At 39.9% G+C, this 20,004-nt stretch overlaps 2 protein-coding genes across 3 annotated transcripts; one reads left to right on the top strand and one right to left on the bottom strand.

Moving 5' to 3' along the window:
• Positions 1-5,636: 5,636 nt before the first annotated feature.
• Positions 5,637-16,148, bottom strand: dctn4 (dynactin 4). Of its 2 annotated transcripts, XM_063876079.1 has the most exons (14): positions 15,893-16,148; positions 15,104-15,174; positions 14,800-14,978; positions 14,564-14,607; positions 13,933-14,040; positions 13,262-13,282; positions 12,693-12,766; positions 11,492-11,604; positions 11,293-11,402; positions 11,115-11,188; positions 10,683-10,737; positions 9,996-10,103; positions 7,053-7,150; positions 5,637-6,970 (listed from the first exon to the last, which is right to left on the bottom strand). In XM_063876079.1, the coding sequence occupies exons 1-14, from the start codon at positions 16,025-16,027 to the stop codon at positions 6,751-6,753; spliced, it is 1,410 nt and encodes a 469-aa protein (XP_063732149.1). In that variant the 5' UTR covers positions 16,028-16,148; the 3' UTR covers positions 5,637-6,750. The 2 variants fall into 2 exon arrangements, with proteins under 2 accessions (XP_063732149.1, XP_063732150.1); XM_063876080.1 differs by lacking the exon at positions 13,262-13,282.
• Positions 16,149-16,974: 826 nt separating this feature from the next.
• Positions 16,975-19,853, top strand: gpx3 (glutathione peroxidase 3). Its single transcript, XM_063876081.1, has 5 exons — positions 16,975-17,196; positions 17,843-17,990; positions 18,072-18,189; positions 18,720-18,819; positions 19,349-19,853. The coding sequence occupies exons 1-5, from the start codon at positions 17,122-17,124 to the stop codon at positions 19,568-19,570; spliced, it is 663 nt and encodes a 220-aa protein (XP_063732151.1). The 5' UTR covers positions 16,975-17,121; the 3' UTR covers positions 19,571-19,853.
• The last annotated feature ends 151 nt before the right edge of the window (positions 19,854-20,004 follow it).

The raw sequence follows: 20,004 nt of genomic DNA, 5'->3' as shown, positions 1-20,004 counted from the left end.
CCCCCTGCATCTGTGGCATCAGGTATTATTCATTAATGACAGCTCACACTCAAAAAAGTTTGGCAATCGAAATCTACAAGAATAATACCATATGCTGCATCTAGTGGCATATATACAGTATAATCATCTTAACACTCCTCCCACAAAGAAGGCAGCAGACTAGAGCTGGTAATTTAATGTCAACTGGAAGCAATAAAACAACCAAAACAGCATTAGCAGCGAAATAAATGATTTAAAGTCAGAGAAAGCAGACATAACATAAACAAAAGGTGACAAAAGTTGTTGTTTATTAGTTGCATTGTCCCTCAGGCCAGACAATAACAAATATTAGGTTCTCACAGAAAGCAAAGAGCAGTCATTCATCTTATAATGATGGATGCGTTCTAATTAAGAGTTGAAGTTAGTACAGTAAATCAAAAGTTATTCAGAATGAAATCTTTGAGATTGGTTGACCTGAAATCCCAATCATTATTAAGCATTTTTTTGTGATTACGTTTACGCACCACATTGATCTTGATAATTTGCATTGTTTAAATGTTGAGCTTGAAAGTCGCATTCTCACAATAAAAACAGCAAACTATAATGCATAGTATAGAGAAGATGCTGACAATTGCCTTTCTTAGCAGCATGTTCTCCCACACACATGTGGAATCACTTCCTTGTTGCTGATGTCAGGGACTGATCCATTATTTGTATAGGGGGTAAATGGTATGGCATGAGAAAGTGGAAAACAAACCGAGTGTGTCAACAATGCAATTACATAGATCATTCATTCACTACCTTAAAACTTATTCAGAAAATGAAGGTAAATAAATATGATTAGCAGCATGTCAAAACAGTTCTATTTTGTTTTGCACTATAATATAAAGTAAACTTGTTTAATATGTGATGGCTTTAGTTTAAATGCATTTGCGATTTTCTTTTAATTGAACATTTTTGAAATAAGATTCAGATTGATCTAGCTAGCAGTAACAAAACCCAAATCAGCACTAGAGGAGTAGCATTTGGTGACCATCTTGTGACCTCTAGTCTCTAGTCTGTTTTTTGGGATTTGTCTAAATTGATGAACTGTTTAAGCCCTGAAGAGGTGAAAGTATCCGATAATCCACAAGAAAGACTTATCTTGAAATGCTTCGGGTTGGGAACTTCCCCATACATCTCATATATAATCACAAATCCTTTATTAGTCCCACAGCAGGGACATTTACAATAATGAATATCTCTCATGTGCAATAAGAAAAGTATAATCATGTGTTAAGCAGTAATCCTGCAAGTAAAAAGACATTAACACTGTATGTGGATTTAAAGGCTTTCAAATATCTTGCTATTTACTCCTCATGTCTATCTTCAGTGGGGCCTCTTCAGTCTGAAAAATGTGCCACTGATAGAGTCTACAACAAATCCACAGAGACAGTTTGACATTTCATATTCCTGCACGGTAAATCCAATGAAGCTCTCATTGATTCCCTACATTGATTTAACTCAGCCTCTCTGGGGTGAAATACGGCACTGCTCAGTGATGGGAACGTGTGTGTATGTACTGGATGTGGATATACAGTATTTGTGGTGCAATGCTGGGTCATTTTGTGCTGGGCTTCTGTGGGTTTGGCTGCATGCCCCAGGGCTGGCTGCACAGCGGAAACCAGTCGCCTCTGTCTTCAGCATCTATCCACAAGTCCTCAGCTGCCAGCGGACTCTCAGTGAGACCTAATGGGGCTTAGCTGCCCAAGAGGCCTTCAGCTGTACCGTCCCAGATGTGACAACAATAGTGCTTCTATTACAAGTGCTGCCCTAATTGAAATCCTCTACTTATTGAACTTGCATTATTGCTGGCGTGTGGCTGAGTATCTTTGGGGCATGTAATTCATTTTGGCAATTAATGAACCTTGTTTGGGAGGATACTTGTGGACCACAGAGGATTATCTTGTGCACAGCATTAAGATCTTACTGTGGCAGGTGCAGAGATGCATGTCCCTTTTTTCTATTTTCTAGTCTTTCTTTCAATGTCACAGGATCTCAAGCTCGGCTCTATTTGCTGATATAAGCAAATACATGAGTGTAATTTCAGCTCCGGTGTGAAATGTCCTGTGACTGAAATTACACGTCTGTGCAAAGAGACCTAAAGCCTTTTGGGAAAGTGGGGCCTCGGCATGTCTAGGGCAAAAAAGCTTAAGCTGATCTTTAAGTGTCAAGACAACTCAGCACAAAAGTGTATATGCTGTAAAAATCCCCTCGTATTTATTTTGGAAAATACCCTAATTGGCTTTCATACAAAGAGTTACATTGGAAGATTGACAACATTCATATTTGTACATCAGGGGTTTCTCCAGTTTTCTCAGAACATGAATATAGTGATAAAGTGAATGCAAAAAATGTGCAGTTCAGAGTGCAAAAGAACAAAGGGAAATTCATGTTTTAACTGCAGCTGGGATGGCCAAAATATGTTCAGCCAATGTGGATATTTATATGTCAAAAGTAAAGGAACATTTTGAGGAGAATAACATCAGTAAGCTATTAGCTGTGGGCAAATAAACATTTTTTCCCAGCAAAACCCACATTGGACCTTTGACCTCTGTTAAAAACTTGATGGGAACATAAAATAGTTCCTCGTTAATGTTTCATATTAAGAGGATATTGAGAGGGTATTGACCCACAAGCAGCCTGTTAGCTTAGGTTAGCATAAAGACTGTAAATGGGGATTAAGCTGGCTCTGTCCTAACATAAAAAGGAAATTCAACAGCCTGCCCAACTTACTAATACATTAGTTTAATTAATCAGTAAATTAAGCTGTTTTGCTTTTTCTGATATTTGTGCTAAGCAAGGATAATTGATTGCCAGCACACTAACTTAGTGTATTCAAATGACTCATTCATTGCTGTTATATGTTATATGATGTATATTTAAACATTTTACTTAGTGATAAATGTTGTCTCTTTGGTCAGAGAGAACACATCTGTGTGATTCCAAAAATCTCTTGAAAGTAAAACACATTTTGACTTTGCTCCTAAGCTTTGCAAAGAGAACCCTGTATGACAGAATCACAAAACTCAAAAGCTGAAAAAAGGGGCTATCCATATCTCTTTTACAAAACTAGACCAACAATGGTTGGCTAATTCCAATTCAACACTGCTCTCTACATTGAGTAGGAAAATTCAGAGCAAAAAGCAGACTTTTTAGCCCTCCATTGGCTCCATTAGTTCCATTAGCTCCATTGGCTCCGGCGATTCCCCCGGGCCTCCAACCTGTGGCACTGCCCTTAGCCTGTGTGCTGGCACCCATGTGCCCTTGCAGACGTAATGCACCCGGTGAGCAATTGAGCAAATAATAAATGAAAGCAAAGAGCCTCAGTCTGCAGTCTGACGGGGCTCAGAGGGGGTGTCGAGGGTCAGCTGCTTTCTCAGAGCGATCTTTTTCAACCAGCCGTCCAAAATCAACATTCCAGCTAACCTACAGCCATCAGAATGCAGATGGAAAGAAAGTGAGAGGAAATAGAGGAAGATGGAGAGAAAATTACAAAAGAAGGGTATTTTTTCTCCTGAAGAGCTAATGTTTCACAGGTTTGGCTTTCCCAGCTTCGGAAGTTGACATGCCTACAGTTATTCATCTGGGTAGACATAATCCATTACCTCTAATTAACCAGATGATGGTCTGGTGAGCAGAAAATGAAGGAGGCGATTAATCACTCACAGCACCTCCAGGCTGACTGTTCAACCTAAATATAAAATGGGCAAGTGGACGAAAGCATTCTCTTAGGTCTTTTTATGCTTCTCCTCCTCATGGCCAGAAACAGGACTAGACCATCCTATCACAAGCAGGAGAAAATAAAGAGTCATCTGACAGTCATATTAGCTGAATCCATGCAGATCTAATGAAGCACACCTTAACTCATGCATGTACTGTGATACATAGAGAAATGACGGTGGTGCAGTCTTCAAATTGCCATCTTTTTATGAGACGGAGGGAATTTACTGCCTCTGTTATGGTGTAGTTTTTCTTCTCTTTTGCTCGTTTGTGTCATGCTTCTTCTGTGGGTGAGTAACTGCGGTTTGGGCTGCTGACGTAATTGTGGAAAGGTCCCGGGTGCAGTCAAACTTGTAATTCAGTGAGGAATTTTTCATCTGGTCAAGGCTGGCCGGGTCTGTCTTTATAAATAAAGATGTAAGAAGAGTGAAAAACAGAGGAAGAGGAAAGGAGACACATGAAAGCCCTTTCACTCACCTATACTCAACACTGCAATTACAAATTAATGATGGCCGTCAGCAAAGGTGGGAGGTGACTACTCAAGTACTGTGCTTAAATTCAATTTTGAGATACTTGTACTTTACTTGAGTATGTACATGTTATGCTTCTTTGTACTTGTACACTACTACAATTCAGAGGTAAATCATGTACGTTTACTCCCCTACATTTATTTTGTACCTTTAGTTGATTTACATATTTGGATTATGATGTGAAATATAATCAACACTTAAATAAGACTTTAGTTACACCTTGATTAAATTCACAAGCTACCCTGCAGTATACGTCATCAAAACTATAGCTCCAGCTTTACCAGCTTTGATAACACTTTCATAATTATGATCAAAACATATCATATATGTTATTCTGAAATAGACCAATCTGCATAATAAGTACTTTTAGTACTTTAAGTATTTTTTAATGATAATACTCTTGTACTTTTACTTGAGTAACACTTTGAATGCAGGACTTATACTTCTAACAGTGTATTTCTACACTCTGGTACTTCTGAGTACTTCTCCCACCTCTGGCTGTCAGTATGTATATACAAGTTTAGCAAAGCAAGCGTTCATCTTTTTTTAATAACATATGATATTCCCAGCAGGAATTAAAGGAACCTCCAAGCAAGAGCAGGTACAACACTTAGCTGCTGTGCACTGACAGTCAGCTACTGCTTTCATCAGCTGAGCCTGAAGTGGGAGTCTGGGCTGTTTCAGTGGTACGGACTCGCCCCATGTGTGTGCTTTATTACCTCATCTTCTGTGGTGATTTATGGCACTCACACAGGCCACTCTTCTGAGCTGTTTATATCTGCCGAAAGATAAAAGAAAATCATGGCTTTATTACCCAGAGGGAGTGGGTCTGTTTACACAGCAGACGTGTTTCATTGGAGAGCTTCAACAGGCCGGCATCACACACATCTGATCTGCCTTTTAGACGATAAACTGTCCCAGTGTGTGCGAGGCATCACTGAACGGTACTGATATCTGGTAAATACAAATGGTTCCTGTTGGAACACACATTCCATTATTATCTACTCCTAGTGTTGACATTTTATCCCCATGACTCACATCCTCAAGGAGAAACATCCAGCGTTGTTTGGATTGTTATCCAAATGTTTCTGTCTGGATCCAAATGTCTCCTCAGTCAATCAGACATAGTTTCTGCTCGTAGGGTAGCTCAAGATCACACTATCATGTCCCTGTATGCTCTCCTCCTGTCAAAGCGCACTTCCATGCAGCTAAAAACTGTTTGCCTGCAGCGCCACCCTGAGGTCAGAGTGGAAATAACACCACAAAGAGAGTTTTAAGTCATGTGTTTCAGAGTCCTAATACATCATTTAAAAAAAACGTTCACCTGCTTAAAATCATCACACCTCAACAACAAAAGTCACAAGGTGTGTTTCAGTATCACTTTATTTTATTAGCCAGTACAGAAGATTAACTGTGTTGTAAGGCTCTGTTCTACTAACACACTGGAGACCAAATATGACAGCAGCTTGTTTACTTATACACCGATAGAGGTCAGTGACTTCTACAAACCAGGAGGATACTTTTTTTTTTTAATCAGAAAAAAAAAAAAGATAGTGTCTGAGTACATTTAAATAATAAACACTTAATGTCATTTACAGAGCTTCCTCTTCTCCAAAGTGCCAGTAAGGGTTACTGTATGAGCAGGTGTCACCTTCAAAAAAAGCCTTTCAAAGAAGAAAACAGTAACTGATGATATTGTCTTACATGTGCGATATTCACTAACGTTGAAGCATGCGAGTTAATACAATATTACAGTCTGCGTTAAAGGATGTTGACGGGGATACATAAGCTGAAAGCGCAGAAGAGATTACTGCTCAGGCGGGAAATGTTCAGATTTTTCTCATTTAGGATTTCTGATTCTGCTCATCGCACAATTTCTGTTTCTGTAATGTCAATGGTGTTATAATAATATAATCACTGTTTTCCACATACAATAAAAAGATCAACCATACCACTAAAGGAAACATCCAGAGCCATTACAATGAACACAAAACATACATAGTTGCACTGTATGCATACACATTTTTTATTTGTAATTTTAAGTTTATATATATATATATATATATATAAGGTTCTGCATCCTGTAGATGACTCAAAGTAAAGGGGCTATTTATGAAAATGATAGTGTTTAAGCTGTGGAGAATGATGATGTAAAAATACAGTATATCACTTGCTTTTTTGGAAACAAGAAAAATAAATCAGTCAATCAAGTAAGATCTTAAGCAATTATCAGTCTGCAGTCAGTCATGGTTTCAGGTAGTTTTATAAACTCAGCTATCTCAATGTCCCACAATGTATTTGGTGACGCACCTTGAGCTAAAGATCCGAAACAACTGTATGCCAAACAGATCACAAATAGCTCTTACATGACAATAAGCAGAATCAGAAATCATTTAAAAACTAAAAGCATCCCACAGTTTACAGAAAGTAGTTCAAAGAACCCAACACTAAGACTGTGTGATAGTAGAAGTATTTGTGTTCAGGGAGCGAGCGGTCCCAAGCTCAGCTCCACGTGGTGAGTGAGCCAAATTGCCTCAGCAGGGATTTCAGCCCCCTCTTCGCTCGGCCTGACGGGTGCCGCGAGGTTGCGGAAGTCGTGTCGGATCTTAAATGAAACGGTGACGTCCCCGTCCTCCTCTTTCTGGGGGATCACTTTGATGAAGAAACCAATCTTGTTGGATTTCCTGAAGGCAACGACACTGCAGAAAAAACAGAGGGATCGGGTTAAGAGTTACCTCACACACACACACTTCTAATTCTTGTGAGTGTGTGCTAACTTACTCTGGGTCATCCTGGAAGTCTTGAGGTTCAGCCAGCTCATCGTATTCAGCGGCAGCATCCTTTCCCGCCAACACCAGTTCTTTGCCGGGTACCATAACCTGAAAAAAAACCCAAAAGGTTTCACCATTCAGTGACTTTCAACCTAGATTCAAAACATCATAAAGCGTCTCTGTTTTGAAGCACGCAATGTCAATGTGTGTGTTTTGGAAAAACAAATATAAAAATCCCCCTCGACTCAGAAATGGGATTTACTCGTTGCTTCACTTGAAAGTTTGACCTTCACTGTGCAGCGTGATGGATGTGTAGAATCTGTCACTAGAAGGCTGTTTAAAAAAGTTCATCTGGTGACGGGGGGGTTTGAGCATCATTTTATGACTTAAGGTTGTAGAATGGATAACTTTAAGAAATTATTATTGAATGAGCAGATGCATCGCAATTAGCACAGACAGGAAATAAAAGATGAGGTTATAGCTATAATAAAGACCCAAATAATCTCTTTACAATGTTGGCTCTGATCCTATCTTCTCAGCCCATTTGACATTGGTTCAATTATTAACCACTTTAAGTTTCACCTTTCAGTTTCTAAAAGCTCCAACTACAGGTCTTTGTGTGCTGCTGCTACTTGCAGACTTCTGGTTAAAGTGTCCAAAACGGATTTATGTAGTCCTGCCCAGACAACCAGTCCATTTGCTGCTATTTGTGTTGGGGGAATAGAAGTACTTTGGATTGCATTTACCTGTAAAATAAATTGTTCCCCTATAGTCATTAGCAAACATTACATACTGTTTTGTAGTATTCAAGATGTATGTTAGAGAAGAGCGAAGCAGGCCTTCTAAAGAGCTGGTCGATAAAAAACCACCAAGCATGGCCTGCTGTGGTTTATGCCACACCTCAGGTGTTTGAATATCTGATCAAGCAGAATGGCAGGACTGCACACTCAGTTCGGCCTCGATGTGAATGGAAATGGGTCATGAAGATGCTCTATTTTGGCCAGGAGCTCTTTCTTACCCAGGCCTGGCCGATGACTTCATCGCTAAAGAGGCCAAGACAAACAGCCTGTAGTCACAGAGAGCCTAGCAGCAACTGGTAGCTCAGCAGACCTTTTACCGCAGGAACACGGCTCTCTTAGCTGTGCGTGTGACAGCTGACAGATGGAGGTGAAAACGGGACCCAACTGCTCTGCATATGAGATAATGACCAGGCTAGCTCCTCCAGAAGGAACAGGCGGATGAAGCAGCAGAACGCTGTGTGCTCGCTGAGGCTGGCTGCAGGAATACTGCTTTATATAATAAGCAAGATTTAAGAGTAGGCAGCAGGTGGTAAACTACTGCCACCTTGTGTGACTGTGCACATTGCTTATATTCTGTATTTCAGCCATAATGCTCTTTCCAGCAGATACAGCTCCATGTGCACCATGTGGGGCAGAAGTACTTCAAAACAAGCTAATAAACAAACAGCCCTGGATTATTATTGCCTCATAAAGTGGTTTTAGTAAACAACTGTGTACCCAGCAGTCGACATGGAACAAAATTATCATCTGTGACGATCCCTGCCTCTCCCTGCCAATCTGTCGACTTGTTTTCCAGATACCTGGTGGCAAGGAGGCATTGCTGTCTATAGAGCCCTGGCTCCTACTAACAATCTCACTCCCCTTCCCAGCAGGCACCTGTTCTGTAGCAGCTTTTGTTCCAATTTGGTTCTTTTCCTTTCCTCCTTATATAAACCCCCATAACCCTCACTCAGTGCACACACTTACAGCATGTCCCACTGACTCACTAATGGCCACCACCCTGCACCAAGCACGATCACTGAGCTCCGGGGCCCAACCTGGTTATCCCTGTTTGCTCTGTCAGCACTGTTAGCAATGCTGGGTGTCGCCATTTCGGCTCGGCCATCTTCATGTTTGGTTGTGACATTAGAGGTGAGTATGGTGGCCCTGAAGTACAAATCAAAACAGCATTTCACAAAACACAACGACATTTCAAAAATTACGGTAAGGGTATTCCTTTATGGAGAACACTTCTTGTTTGTGATTGGACAGAGCTAGCCGGAGACACACTGCTGTGATTGGTTGTTTGACAGCACTTCTTTCCTGTTTGCACAAATTTTAAACTGAGTTCAAAAGAATGGAAGAAGAGATGGAATTCGTAAGGGAATATTTTTAACAAAGGATATACATGTGAAGTATTCCTCGACATGCTGTCAACCCATCACAACATCAATATGTCCCTTAGAACCCTGAAAGCGTGGCTTAGACAATGGGTCCTCAAAGTACACGACTCGGACACATCTGTTAACACACTGGAATCTCACCAGTTAATTCAGCCCCACCAGTTAATCAGTAACACCCCCAGCTCCGATAAGATGGCCCTCCTGACTTCACTTGTTGACGAGTAGTAGCCCCGTCTCCCCAGTCCGAACTCTTTCAACCACGCTTTCAGGGTTGTGTAAGGGACATGTTGATGGGCTGTCGAGGAACTTCATATGTTTATATTTTTGTTCAAATATTCCCTCAAGATTTCCATCTGCTATTCTTTCCAACTCAGTTCAACATTTGTGCAGACACAGCTGAGTAGTACCAAACAGGAAAGAATAGCACTGTCAAACAGCCAATCACAGCAGTGTTTCTCCGGTTAGCTCAGTCCAATCACAAACAAAAAGTGTTTTCCCTAAAGGAATACCCTTTCCTTAATGTTTGAAATGTCACTGTGTTTTTTGAAATGTTGTTTTGACTTGCACTTAAGGGCAATCGTAGGTGAGAGCCTTTTTTCAGAGAACCCCGGCACAGAATGTCATATATAGCTTTTATAATATCTTTAGTGTCTTACCTGTGGTGACAGTGCTATTCAGGTTGTCATGAGAAACCCCTTTTAGTTTAACAACATCTTAAGGATCAGGATTTACAAAAATGACTGTTTAAATCAAATCAAACTACTTTACTACCTTAGCAGTGCTGTTGATATCGTCAGGATCCTCGTCCTCACAAGCAGCCAGTGTGACGTGCGTGATGTTCTCCACAGGGTTGGTCAAGGTCAGCAGCACTTGGCTCTCCTAGATAGACAGGATGGGGACAAGAAAAATGACCTTTCAAGCCGAGTTGATCACTAAAATATCCCGTATATTAAATGTAGTCGAACAAAGGACTATGTTTTTTTTCTGATCAGAGAGGCTGTAGCGAGCAGCTGCTTCCCAATCAAGCTTTTGTGACCAACGCTGGTGTTAGCACTTCAAACTCTGGACATCAGGCTGACATGTACTAGGAAAAGCAATGTTGGCTTACCTTGTCTTAAACAAATGACCTCACCTTTAGATACTACAATTCACTTCAAGCCTCTGTACTGGGGGAAAATGTCATTCTTTATCTTATTAAATTATGCATTTTTCCATTTAATAGCTGAACTGCAAAGCAATGCAGGCCAATAAAGAAACAGACTGACTAATGCTCAAAAAGCTGAGTTACTGATGAGAAAGTTGTGTTTAAGTGCAGCGTCTTTGAAAACAGTACAAAGTTGAATAGTTGGTATTAACACTGTGTTATAGAATCACCCTTTCAAGGTTTTAAATATAAACAGAATGAATCAAATATGTCAGAGATATACACAAGATGTCAGAAGCAGTGCACACACTGACCTTCATGGTCCGGAGGTTTGGAATGGACATAATTCTCACTTCAGGGATGTAACTCCTGTGGAACAAACCGGCAGATGCCAATCATTTACAGTTAGGATCTGACCACTCACAAAGCATGATCTACTGAAATCATACTCATGTTTTTTTGTACAGAATGGAGCAAACCATAATGAAAACACAAGACAGATGTATTACCCAAGACATTATTACATGGATCAGGTACAGTGTGGTTATTTTACTTTGAAAATATAAGGATCATCTTGCATGGATGACTTCCTGGACATGTGTTAGCAGTTACATTTGGCCACACTGTAACTTTAGGAACTTAATCTTATCGAAGTACATGAAGCTTCAGGCTGGATTGTATTTTTATATCAATTGAACAAGGATCAGCTTCATTATGAAGACACGTGTTAAGGATCTAATACTCACACAGCCACCAGCTGGATTTTAAACTTGATTGAAGTAGGATTAAACTCTGGCTTGCTCAAGTTGTGCTCACATTTCTGGAGGAAGAAATTAAGAAAAAGATCATAATCTCAATATAATCTTCATAAAAACAACAGCCTATGAAAGATACTTTAGAGTAAAACCCTGGAGTGGTACTGACCCTGCAGCGCAGTGAGCGCTTCATCAGCAGGTGCTTGTGTCTTGGGTGGAGCTGAGACGCTCCTGCAGGCTGGAAGTCCGGCTGCAGAAGACGCTGGCGCAGCGTGGTGACTGTGAGGACACAACACAGCTCAGATTCAACTCAATTAGAGAAACACAAATGATCAGATGTCTTTAACACGCTCCAAACTGTGTGTTACCCTCTGGTAAGCTGATGGGCCTGGTATAACAGTCTTCAGGCAGGGGCTCCACTTCATCCAGGGCCTGTGCAGGTTCGATGGTGATCTCCTTCTGGTCTTCACCCTCTTTAAGGCTGGATAGATACACAAACACTGCTATAAACAATCTGTTATATCTTTGACAATGGTGGCATTTAATCCTAAAACTACAAAAATGTTGCTTTAATGTAAAAGTAAAAAGGGACCGCGTTTAACAACAGGACATCTATATCAAACATCTCTTTACAAACTGTACTCCAACTTGTGTAGTACAATCTAAGGATCATTTATCCAGTTGTCTGCTCACTACTTCACAAACACATGCACACACTCAGAACTCCGAGACTATTTATGCAAATAAGAGTTTTAATAGTAAGGTTCTAACAAAATTGATTGTGTCTTCATTCAAATTCAAGATAACACAATGTGAATATTTGATATGCAAATGGTGATTCTGTGGGTAAAGTAACCCTTTAACTACTTATGACCTACAAATATGTATCTTACATAGCTACAAGACATTTTAACAGCAGAAAGTAAGGCTTTAGGATTATTTAGTACAATCTAGGGAGCCACTGAGGAGGCTTGAAACAACACCAGAGGCAAGTTAAGCCATTAACACTCCAGCAGCTGTACCTAATAATAAACTTAAGATAAATTAACTTATAGGAACTCAGTATTGGCAACTAATAGGACATTTCGACGTCCAAGATTTTAAACATGACTACTAAATGGCAACCTTTTTGAGACAAGAGACTTACTGCACACAAATATGTTCATGGTTCCTTTTCTTGCATGCATCTCTTGGATCTGACAGCACATTTTGTCAAAAAAAAGTGCCTTTTGTCAGCCAATTATTAACTTTCATCTTTAAGCAGGGTCCTTGAATGTTTCCCGGTTGTGTAATATGAAAATGGTTATCCCTCATAACTGTATGACTACAAGGCGATGATGTAACTTTGAGAAACAATAAGGATGACGGACCGTTCGCTGTGATGGATTACCTTTGTTCCCCAAGCCAAGTTTCAAGGCTTTACAAATTGATTTTCATGGCACACTGAAATGAATGAAACAATGGCCGCTGGACGGTAAGAAATCAATTTATCTAAGTCACCAATAATATGCATGCAGTAGTGAAGTAAAGCAGCTGTAATTCCCTTTGTATGACAAAAAAAGCACTCACGTAAGGCCGGACAGGCTTGATATGGGGGCTCCAGACCTCTGCCTCTGAAGTCTAGTTCCAAGGCCATATTTTTCCTGAGTGAATTTAGGGGGGAAAACAAGATCAAGCAGTCTGCAGAATGAAAATAAAACATAACTCACGACAATTTATGAAATGACACAATCTACAAACACTTTTTTACACACTATTACTACTTTAACAACATATCTTAATTAAAATAATAAATAAGCCAATATACAATTCCATTTATCTTGTGGTAAGAGACAATAACAGGAGTATTTCTGCCGAGGATAGTGGGAGAGAATCAACTAAACTGAGGGTTCAGGACTTAATTAGTATCACAAATATTTTTGTCTGGTTCCACAGACTTCAACAAAGTCTTCTATTTCTTCTCTCCCTCTATCCAACATAAAGGCTCCCATTGAGCCGATCCCAGTGTCATTTACCCAAGGAGACATTCATGTGATCTGTGAGGTCACTCGGAAACAGATAAGACAGGAGCAGACATAAAGAGAAGACAGTGCTACCGTAACGATGAGACTATCCAAGTTGTGAAAAATAAAACTCACCACCACATGAATAGTGTGTTGCTGGGGGGCAAAACCAAAATATCAGAGTGCATAAGCAAAGAAAAAGAGAGAGAATAAAGAACCAGGTGAAACCAAAGCAATTTAGCAAACATTCGTGGCATTTTGGTGACATGCGACAGCAACAGAAATGCATCAGTAATGGAAAAACAACTGCAGGACATCACAGCTTAAGTGTTTGAATGATTCCATTACTACACGATAGGAAAGGCTGGCTTGCATTTTTGTATGTTAGTTATTGTAAAAGCAGAATGCAGAGGTGTAACACCATGTGCCAACAAGCTCATTAAGCTCGAAGACCATGTCCACATCAGGGCGGCGTAATGAAAGCAACATGAAAAACATTAATGCACAAGAACACAGCATTTCTTATTTATCCACCCAAACACGGGGCAGCTTTTTATTCCCTCTTGCTTTAGTTTAAAGGTGTGCTAATTGTATAATAACCTATATCGCACATACTTTGGTAGTTATTGACCCTCTGTTTCAAACAATCTCTTAGATGGAAATAATTGTTGATCTTATTTCTGCTTCAACAAAACTTGCACATTATGTAACAGATTGCAGCGAGACAACAGCTGTTAGACTTTAAAAAAATAAGTAATGAAGAAGGTGTGGGGTTTTTGAAAAAACTAAAAGAGAGTAATAAGTACCGAGAAGGCCAGAGGCATGCACTGTCGTCTCCGGGCCAGCTTCTTCCGATCTCTATCCTGCTTCTCTCTGTGAGCCAGCTGCTGGTAATACTCGATCAGCTTGTTGATCTGTAGGCAATAAAATATTATCCAGAGACACAGCTTTCGGTTATTAAATAAGAGGGATGAAGAATTGGGGGCTTTGCAGTTAGTAAATATAGTGGTAAAAGGAGTGAAATACAGCAGTTACTTTGAAGTAACACAATCCACTTTTTTTTTTTTACACTTAATGCATAGTAATTCAGTAAGTAGCAATAATGTGTTTTGTGAGGTCACATTGTCTTTTGAAATCAAGGCTTTCAATATTATTCACTAAAAGGGGACGCACGAAAAAAAGAAAAAAAAAATGATGCCTCCTGCATTGGCTGTTTCTAGAAAAACATACAGAATACGTAAAAGGGGGTAATTTTATGATTTGATGGCAAATATGTGTCCCCACAAGTAATACAAACACTTAATGCTTTTGCCTCTGGCTGGCTCTGTAATGGTCTCACTTATTCAAAGACACATTTATTTAAAAACAAGTTATGCATGATCAGGAAGCATGTGAGCAACTTGTGAGGATCTAAAATGACCACAGGGGAAAACTTACCCGCTGAGTATAAGGGTTTTCTGGCTCCTGCCATCCACCACTGGCTGTAGAGAACAAAATTCACCAAAACATGAGACTTTATATAACAATGAATACCTTCAACTGCAGAGGAAAGCTGTCCTCATGAGCTGAATTAATAAGCAACTGTAGATATACAACAGGACTTTGTGTTGCTGTGAGTTTAGAAATACATTTAATGTGACAATATAATGTCAATATATTATAACAGCACTTACCAACTGATTTGTCAGCCATCCCCACGTCCCTGGAGGTCCAGCGACAGAAGCCACAGGCCAGGTAGTAGGCCTTCTTCATGGCCGTCTTGGTGGGATCATCAGGCAGAGGAGCTGGGATGTTGGTGGCCCGAGTAGACAGTGTGTGCATGCAACATGGGCAATCAAAACAATTTGCACACCTACAGTAGAGTACAGATAATCCATAATGAATGACAGGTCATTAATGAAATAAATATTAAGAAGTGAACTGCAAGACTGCTGTATTGTGCAAACAGCTTTCAATGTGTTTGCATGTCAGTCTCACCTATTCTTCTTAAGTTTGGCCTCTGCAGATGGCATGTTCTCCAGACAGCTTGGACAATAGTGGGAGTCCACCTGATAACCAAAAAAAGGGTTCAGGAGAGGAGTCATTTGACATGTGCATCCACATCTTAAAGCTTGTGTTACACTTGTGTGGTTCTTGTTTGATTATGAAAGTGTGTTGGTAACTGCTATAAATACCAATGTGATAATCATTAAGTATCGATAGCATTTATGTGGTTTTACAATGACGGAGATGTATATTTTTTTCAGAAGGAGAGCTGAGAGTTGGTTTTAAGTAGCTTAATCCTGTGATTACAAAGAAAAAACATGACCTGGTAATCTGAAGTTGCAATAGGTGATAAATCTAAAGCACAAGGGTGTGGTGTCTGAGACACGTTAACAACATGGATTTTGACAGTGAAGACAATGACTAAAGTGGACTAACGTTGTAAAAAATAGATTTTACTAGTTGGAAATATTCCGTAAATGTGGGAAAGGCGAATGCTTTAGTGATTAGCTCAAATAATAGAAAGAGCTAGCTAGTTAGCTTCTTCGCCAATTTCTGCTGTGCTCGACATACGCTCACTTAAACGGAAGTTTAAGCGTCGCTCTTAGCCAATGAAATGCGGAGAACTCGTGATTGACAAGCAGCGTAGCGACTTAATAGGCAAGGTGGTCGGACTAATCCCGCCTACCTGTCAAAGCTACTAGCAAGCCGGCTAACAACACAATAGCTGAATTAAGCTAACAACAGCTAGCTTGATGATAGTAGGGGAAAAGGTTTACGTACCTCGTGAGACACACATTCCAGAGACCGTAGCTCGCTACAGTAACGACAAAAATATAGTTGGGATAAAGGGGCTCTGATCCTTTTCTCTCCACGAACCAGATAGACAACTCTATCTGGCTGTAGAAGGGACGCCATCTCTGTGCAGCGCAGCCGAGTCTATGAGTTTACAGCCTGCACTGCTAGGACTGATGTCACCGCTAGCAGTCGGCTGAGAAGAAAAACACAATCTGCACGATGGCGACCCCATGTGGTCAACAGCAACACTGCCACAGAAGTTCTCCAGGCCTAAAAATGCAGATGGCAAGCTATAGTTACCACCCTAAAGAGGTTCAACTCCAGTAGGTTATGGGCTTACTCGACACTATCCATTGGATCATAATCTTTGTCAACTCAAATACAAATGTTACTGTAAAACATACATTTGGGTGTAGGTCTTACAATTCTGAATCATAAAATATTCCAGTATTTCATTAAAAAAAAACCTCCATTGCAAAGTTTTTGTCAACCACCTTATCATTCTTCCAGTTGTAATACAATATTATATAGGCCTCTTAGATGTTATCTGCTTGTTATTCCATCACTCGTATAATTTCCTAATTGACATATTAGGTTTCAAGGTTTTATTGGTCATATGCACAGCAGATACAGCGTATATGTTGGCAATGAAAATCTTATGTCGCGTGCACCTCCAACAACTCAACATACATGGTGCAAAAGATAAATAAAATAGTGAAAAAGAGAGAAGAATATTTACAATATCAACAATACAGATTTGAGGATGTGAAATATATACATATGTGGAATACATTGAAAGTATTTAAATACTTTACTCTGTGGAATGAGGAGGTATGGACAGATGCATATATTACGTATAGCAGATGTATATGGCAGTTATTAATGAGTATCATAACAATATACTGTATGTTACCTAAAGTCTATAAGAATACATTTTGAAACAATAATCAGGGTATACTTTATTTAAAATGTAGGCTACTTCCTAAGCCTAAAGTTTTAAATAGTAATGGCTGAGTAAAAGACAAGCCTTTATGTTCAATTACAGACTGCGTTTATCCATACAGGGGCCAATCTCACTTTGTACACTTCTAGCCACCAGAAGGCGTCGTTCAGCAGCTGTACGGCCCTCCGCGCCTCCGCCCCCAGCCAGAGGACTTTATTAATCCCGAGGGAGAAGCGGAGAGACACTCAGAGCAACGAGTGCGAAAGGCGGCATGATGCAGCCCTTATTACCGCTGCTGCTGCTCGGATTGCTGCGGCCATTCACCGCTGGATGCCCACTGACACAGGTAGGCTACCTGTTGATATCCACCACAACACCTTCATCTGATCAATCAAGATAGATATAGAGAGACGGACCTTATACGTTGACGTCACTCTCTTTCCTAATGATGAACAGCTGCTGTGTTAAACATCATTAAGCTTCAACAGGCGAACTGACTATTTATTTTAAATGTGTGATTGATTTAATGAAATTAAATCTTCAGTATGTCTGTGTATTAATTAATGACCATGACGTTTAATAATATTTGGGACAGGGCTGCTATAAACATATTGTGTTTAAAATGTGTTGTTTTGTCGTTGTAAATTTCACAGAAAGTGACGCAGATGAAAACGAATCATTGATAGCATTGGGTTGAATGTTAGGCTGAAATTCAACCTGATTAAACATTTGTTTGTAGTAACAGGGGTCAATTCCATGCCAAAGCATAACCGTGACTAGAGTATGGCCGTTGTAGTAAATGTAAATCCAAAGCAAACCCTTGACATAATCTGTCCTGCCAGATATGGTAATGTTGAATGCTTTTTTTTTGCATAGGCTACATGTTCAGCAAGCATCTTTTATTAGCAAAAAATACTACACTTAAGAAAATAAAGATTGCGTTGGCCTGTGAAAACAAACTTATCTGCTGTGACCTGTGTTTGCACTCCCAGCAGTGTGAATCAACAGATGGGGATATTTACAGATACCAGGCCAAGACTCTAAACGACAGTCGCACTGTGAACTTCAGCGACTACAGGGGCACTAGTGTCCTCTTCATCAACGTGGCCACCTACTGAGGTTTCACCTTCCAGTATGTGGGTAAGAAACGCCACGAAAGCCATATTTAGTTTTTTACATTACAAAAATTCAGCTTCTCTAATTTATTTGTTTTATCATCAGAACTGAATGCACTTCACGAAGAGATGAAAGCTCTTGGACTCACCATTTTCGGCTTCCCCTGCAACCAGTTTGGGAAGCAGGAACCAGGGCAAAAACATGAAATTCTGCCAGGTCTAAAGTGAGAAATGGTTTTATTCAATGCAAATCAGTATAAGGACAGGAACAACTCAGTAAATAAAAACACATTAAACCCAAACCAATTAAATAAAGTAAAATGTATTTTCCCTCCAAAATGAACTCTTTTAGGAAACTTTAAAGTCCTTGATACTTGATTTGTTTTTAGCTTGTAGACATGAAACCAAGAGTATTTGAGTCTCAAGCTTCTCACAATACACTATACATTGTACTTGTCTGGAACTTAAGAACCTACAAAGCTGGATGCACGGAGGAATTTGCAATAATGGTAAATCCTCTTTCAATCACCAAAGCTTCATTTAGTCAGGGAAAACATCCTTTGTCGATAGATCAGTTTCGGTTAGTGGCTTCACGCATATCATTTATGTCTCAGGTTCCATCACGGGGTATCCATAGCAAAGCCACTGCAATAGACATGTTTTTCCTCAGCTTGTAGTGAATGTAGGGCAGCTGCCAAGCCCAAAGTGCTCAGAGGCCTGTCAACTGATAAGCTGCCCTCTTCCTGAATTCCAGGCATGTTAGACCAGGCAATGGATTTGTTCCAAACTTCCTGATGTTTGAGAAAGGTGACGTGAACGGAAAAGACGAGCAAGAGGTTTTCACATTCCTTAAGGTACGTCTGAGTGTGATTTAATTCTCAAATACCTACTGTACATCAATTCAGTTATTAAAGGGTTAGTTTACTTGACAAAATGCATGATTTGCTCACCCACTCGGAAACGCTTTCAATTCCCTCAGGTGATATTTCTTGTTTTTTAATTGCCACTTTATTTTATTTATGACAGCTTAAGTTACTCTTTATTTGGCAAATGTGTGAATTATAAGTACAGATTAAAAATCAAATAACAAATTATAATATATTATTGTGGATTAAACAACCCAGCAGTCATTAAAAAGAGCTTTATTTTTACCAGCTGCGACAGGGGGAAGATGCAGACATAATTATAATCCAGTGATATAAAGAGTAAAATATGATTCTGAAATGGGTCCTTCTACTTTAAGTATATTTTCATGCTTATACTTTAGGATGTTCAGTTTTAATACAGGACTTGTAACAGAGTTTTTCTGCATTATTGTATTGAGTCAGAGATCTGAATAGTTCTTCCTGCATTGTTTGACATCTTGTCCTGGGTGCCACGCAGAAATCCTGCCCTCCTGTAGGAGACCTGTTGGGCGACCCAAGTAGGTTGTTCTGGGAGCCCATGAAGCTGACGGACATCAAGTGGAACTTTGAAAAGTTTCTGGTGGGCCCAGACGGGAAGCCAGTGATGAGGTGGCACCCAAGTATCGGCATTTCTCAGGTCCGAGCTGACGTCCGCAAACATCTGCTCCTGCAACTATACACACAGCAGAGGTCAAATTAGATCACCTCATACGATATAGTCCAACCAATGAAGTACCAGGATCAATAGCGCTTAAAGATAGTAATGTCAACAGATTCTGATCTACGAAAATGGCATGTTTTATGAAGAGGAGGCTTGAAAACAGTCAATCTGTGGTGCCTCTTCGGAGTCTGGGGTTCAGGCCGGTTCTTCAGTGCATTCGAGCCGCCCTGCAATCACACAGCATAATGTCATCTTCTCCTCCCAGGACCTGTTAGCTTTTACATCATACATATTAATTAATTGTAATAAATCATGGAAATCACACTGCTTTGGGGAGTCTTTTCTCAACAAGAAGCTTATATTATTTGGGTGTCATGTTATAGAAAGGTGAACATAAGGTTGCAAAATTTTGGCAACAACATTTCTGCAATAAAAAAAACGGGGATGGTCTCAACATGAATAAGCAGGGTAAG

This window comes from Eleginops maclovinus, chromosome 23 (genome assembly GCF_036324505.1).
Source record: "Eleginops maclovinus isolate JMC-PN-2008 ecotype Puerto Natales chromosome 23, JC_Emac_rtc_rv5, whole genome shotgun sequence".
Taxonomy (NCBI): Eukaryota; Metazoa; Chordata; class Actinopteri; order Perciformes; family Eleginopidae; genus Eleginops; species Eleginops maclovinus.
This window is presented reverse-complemented; position numbering and strand designations above follow the sequence as displayed.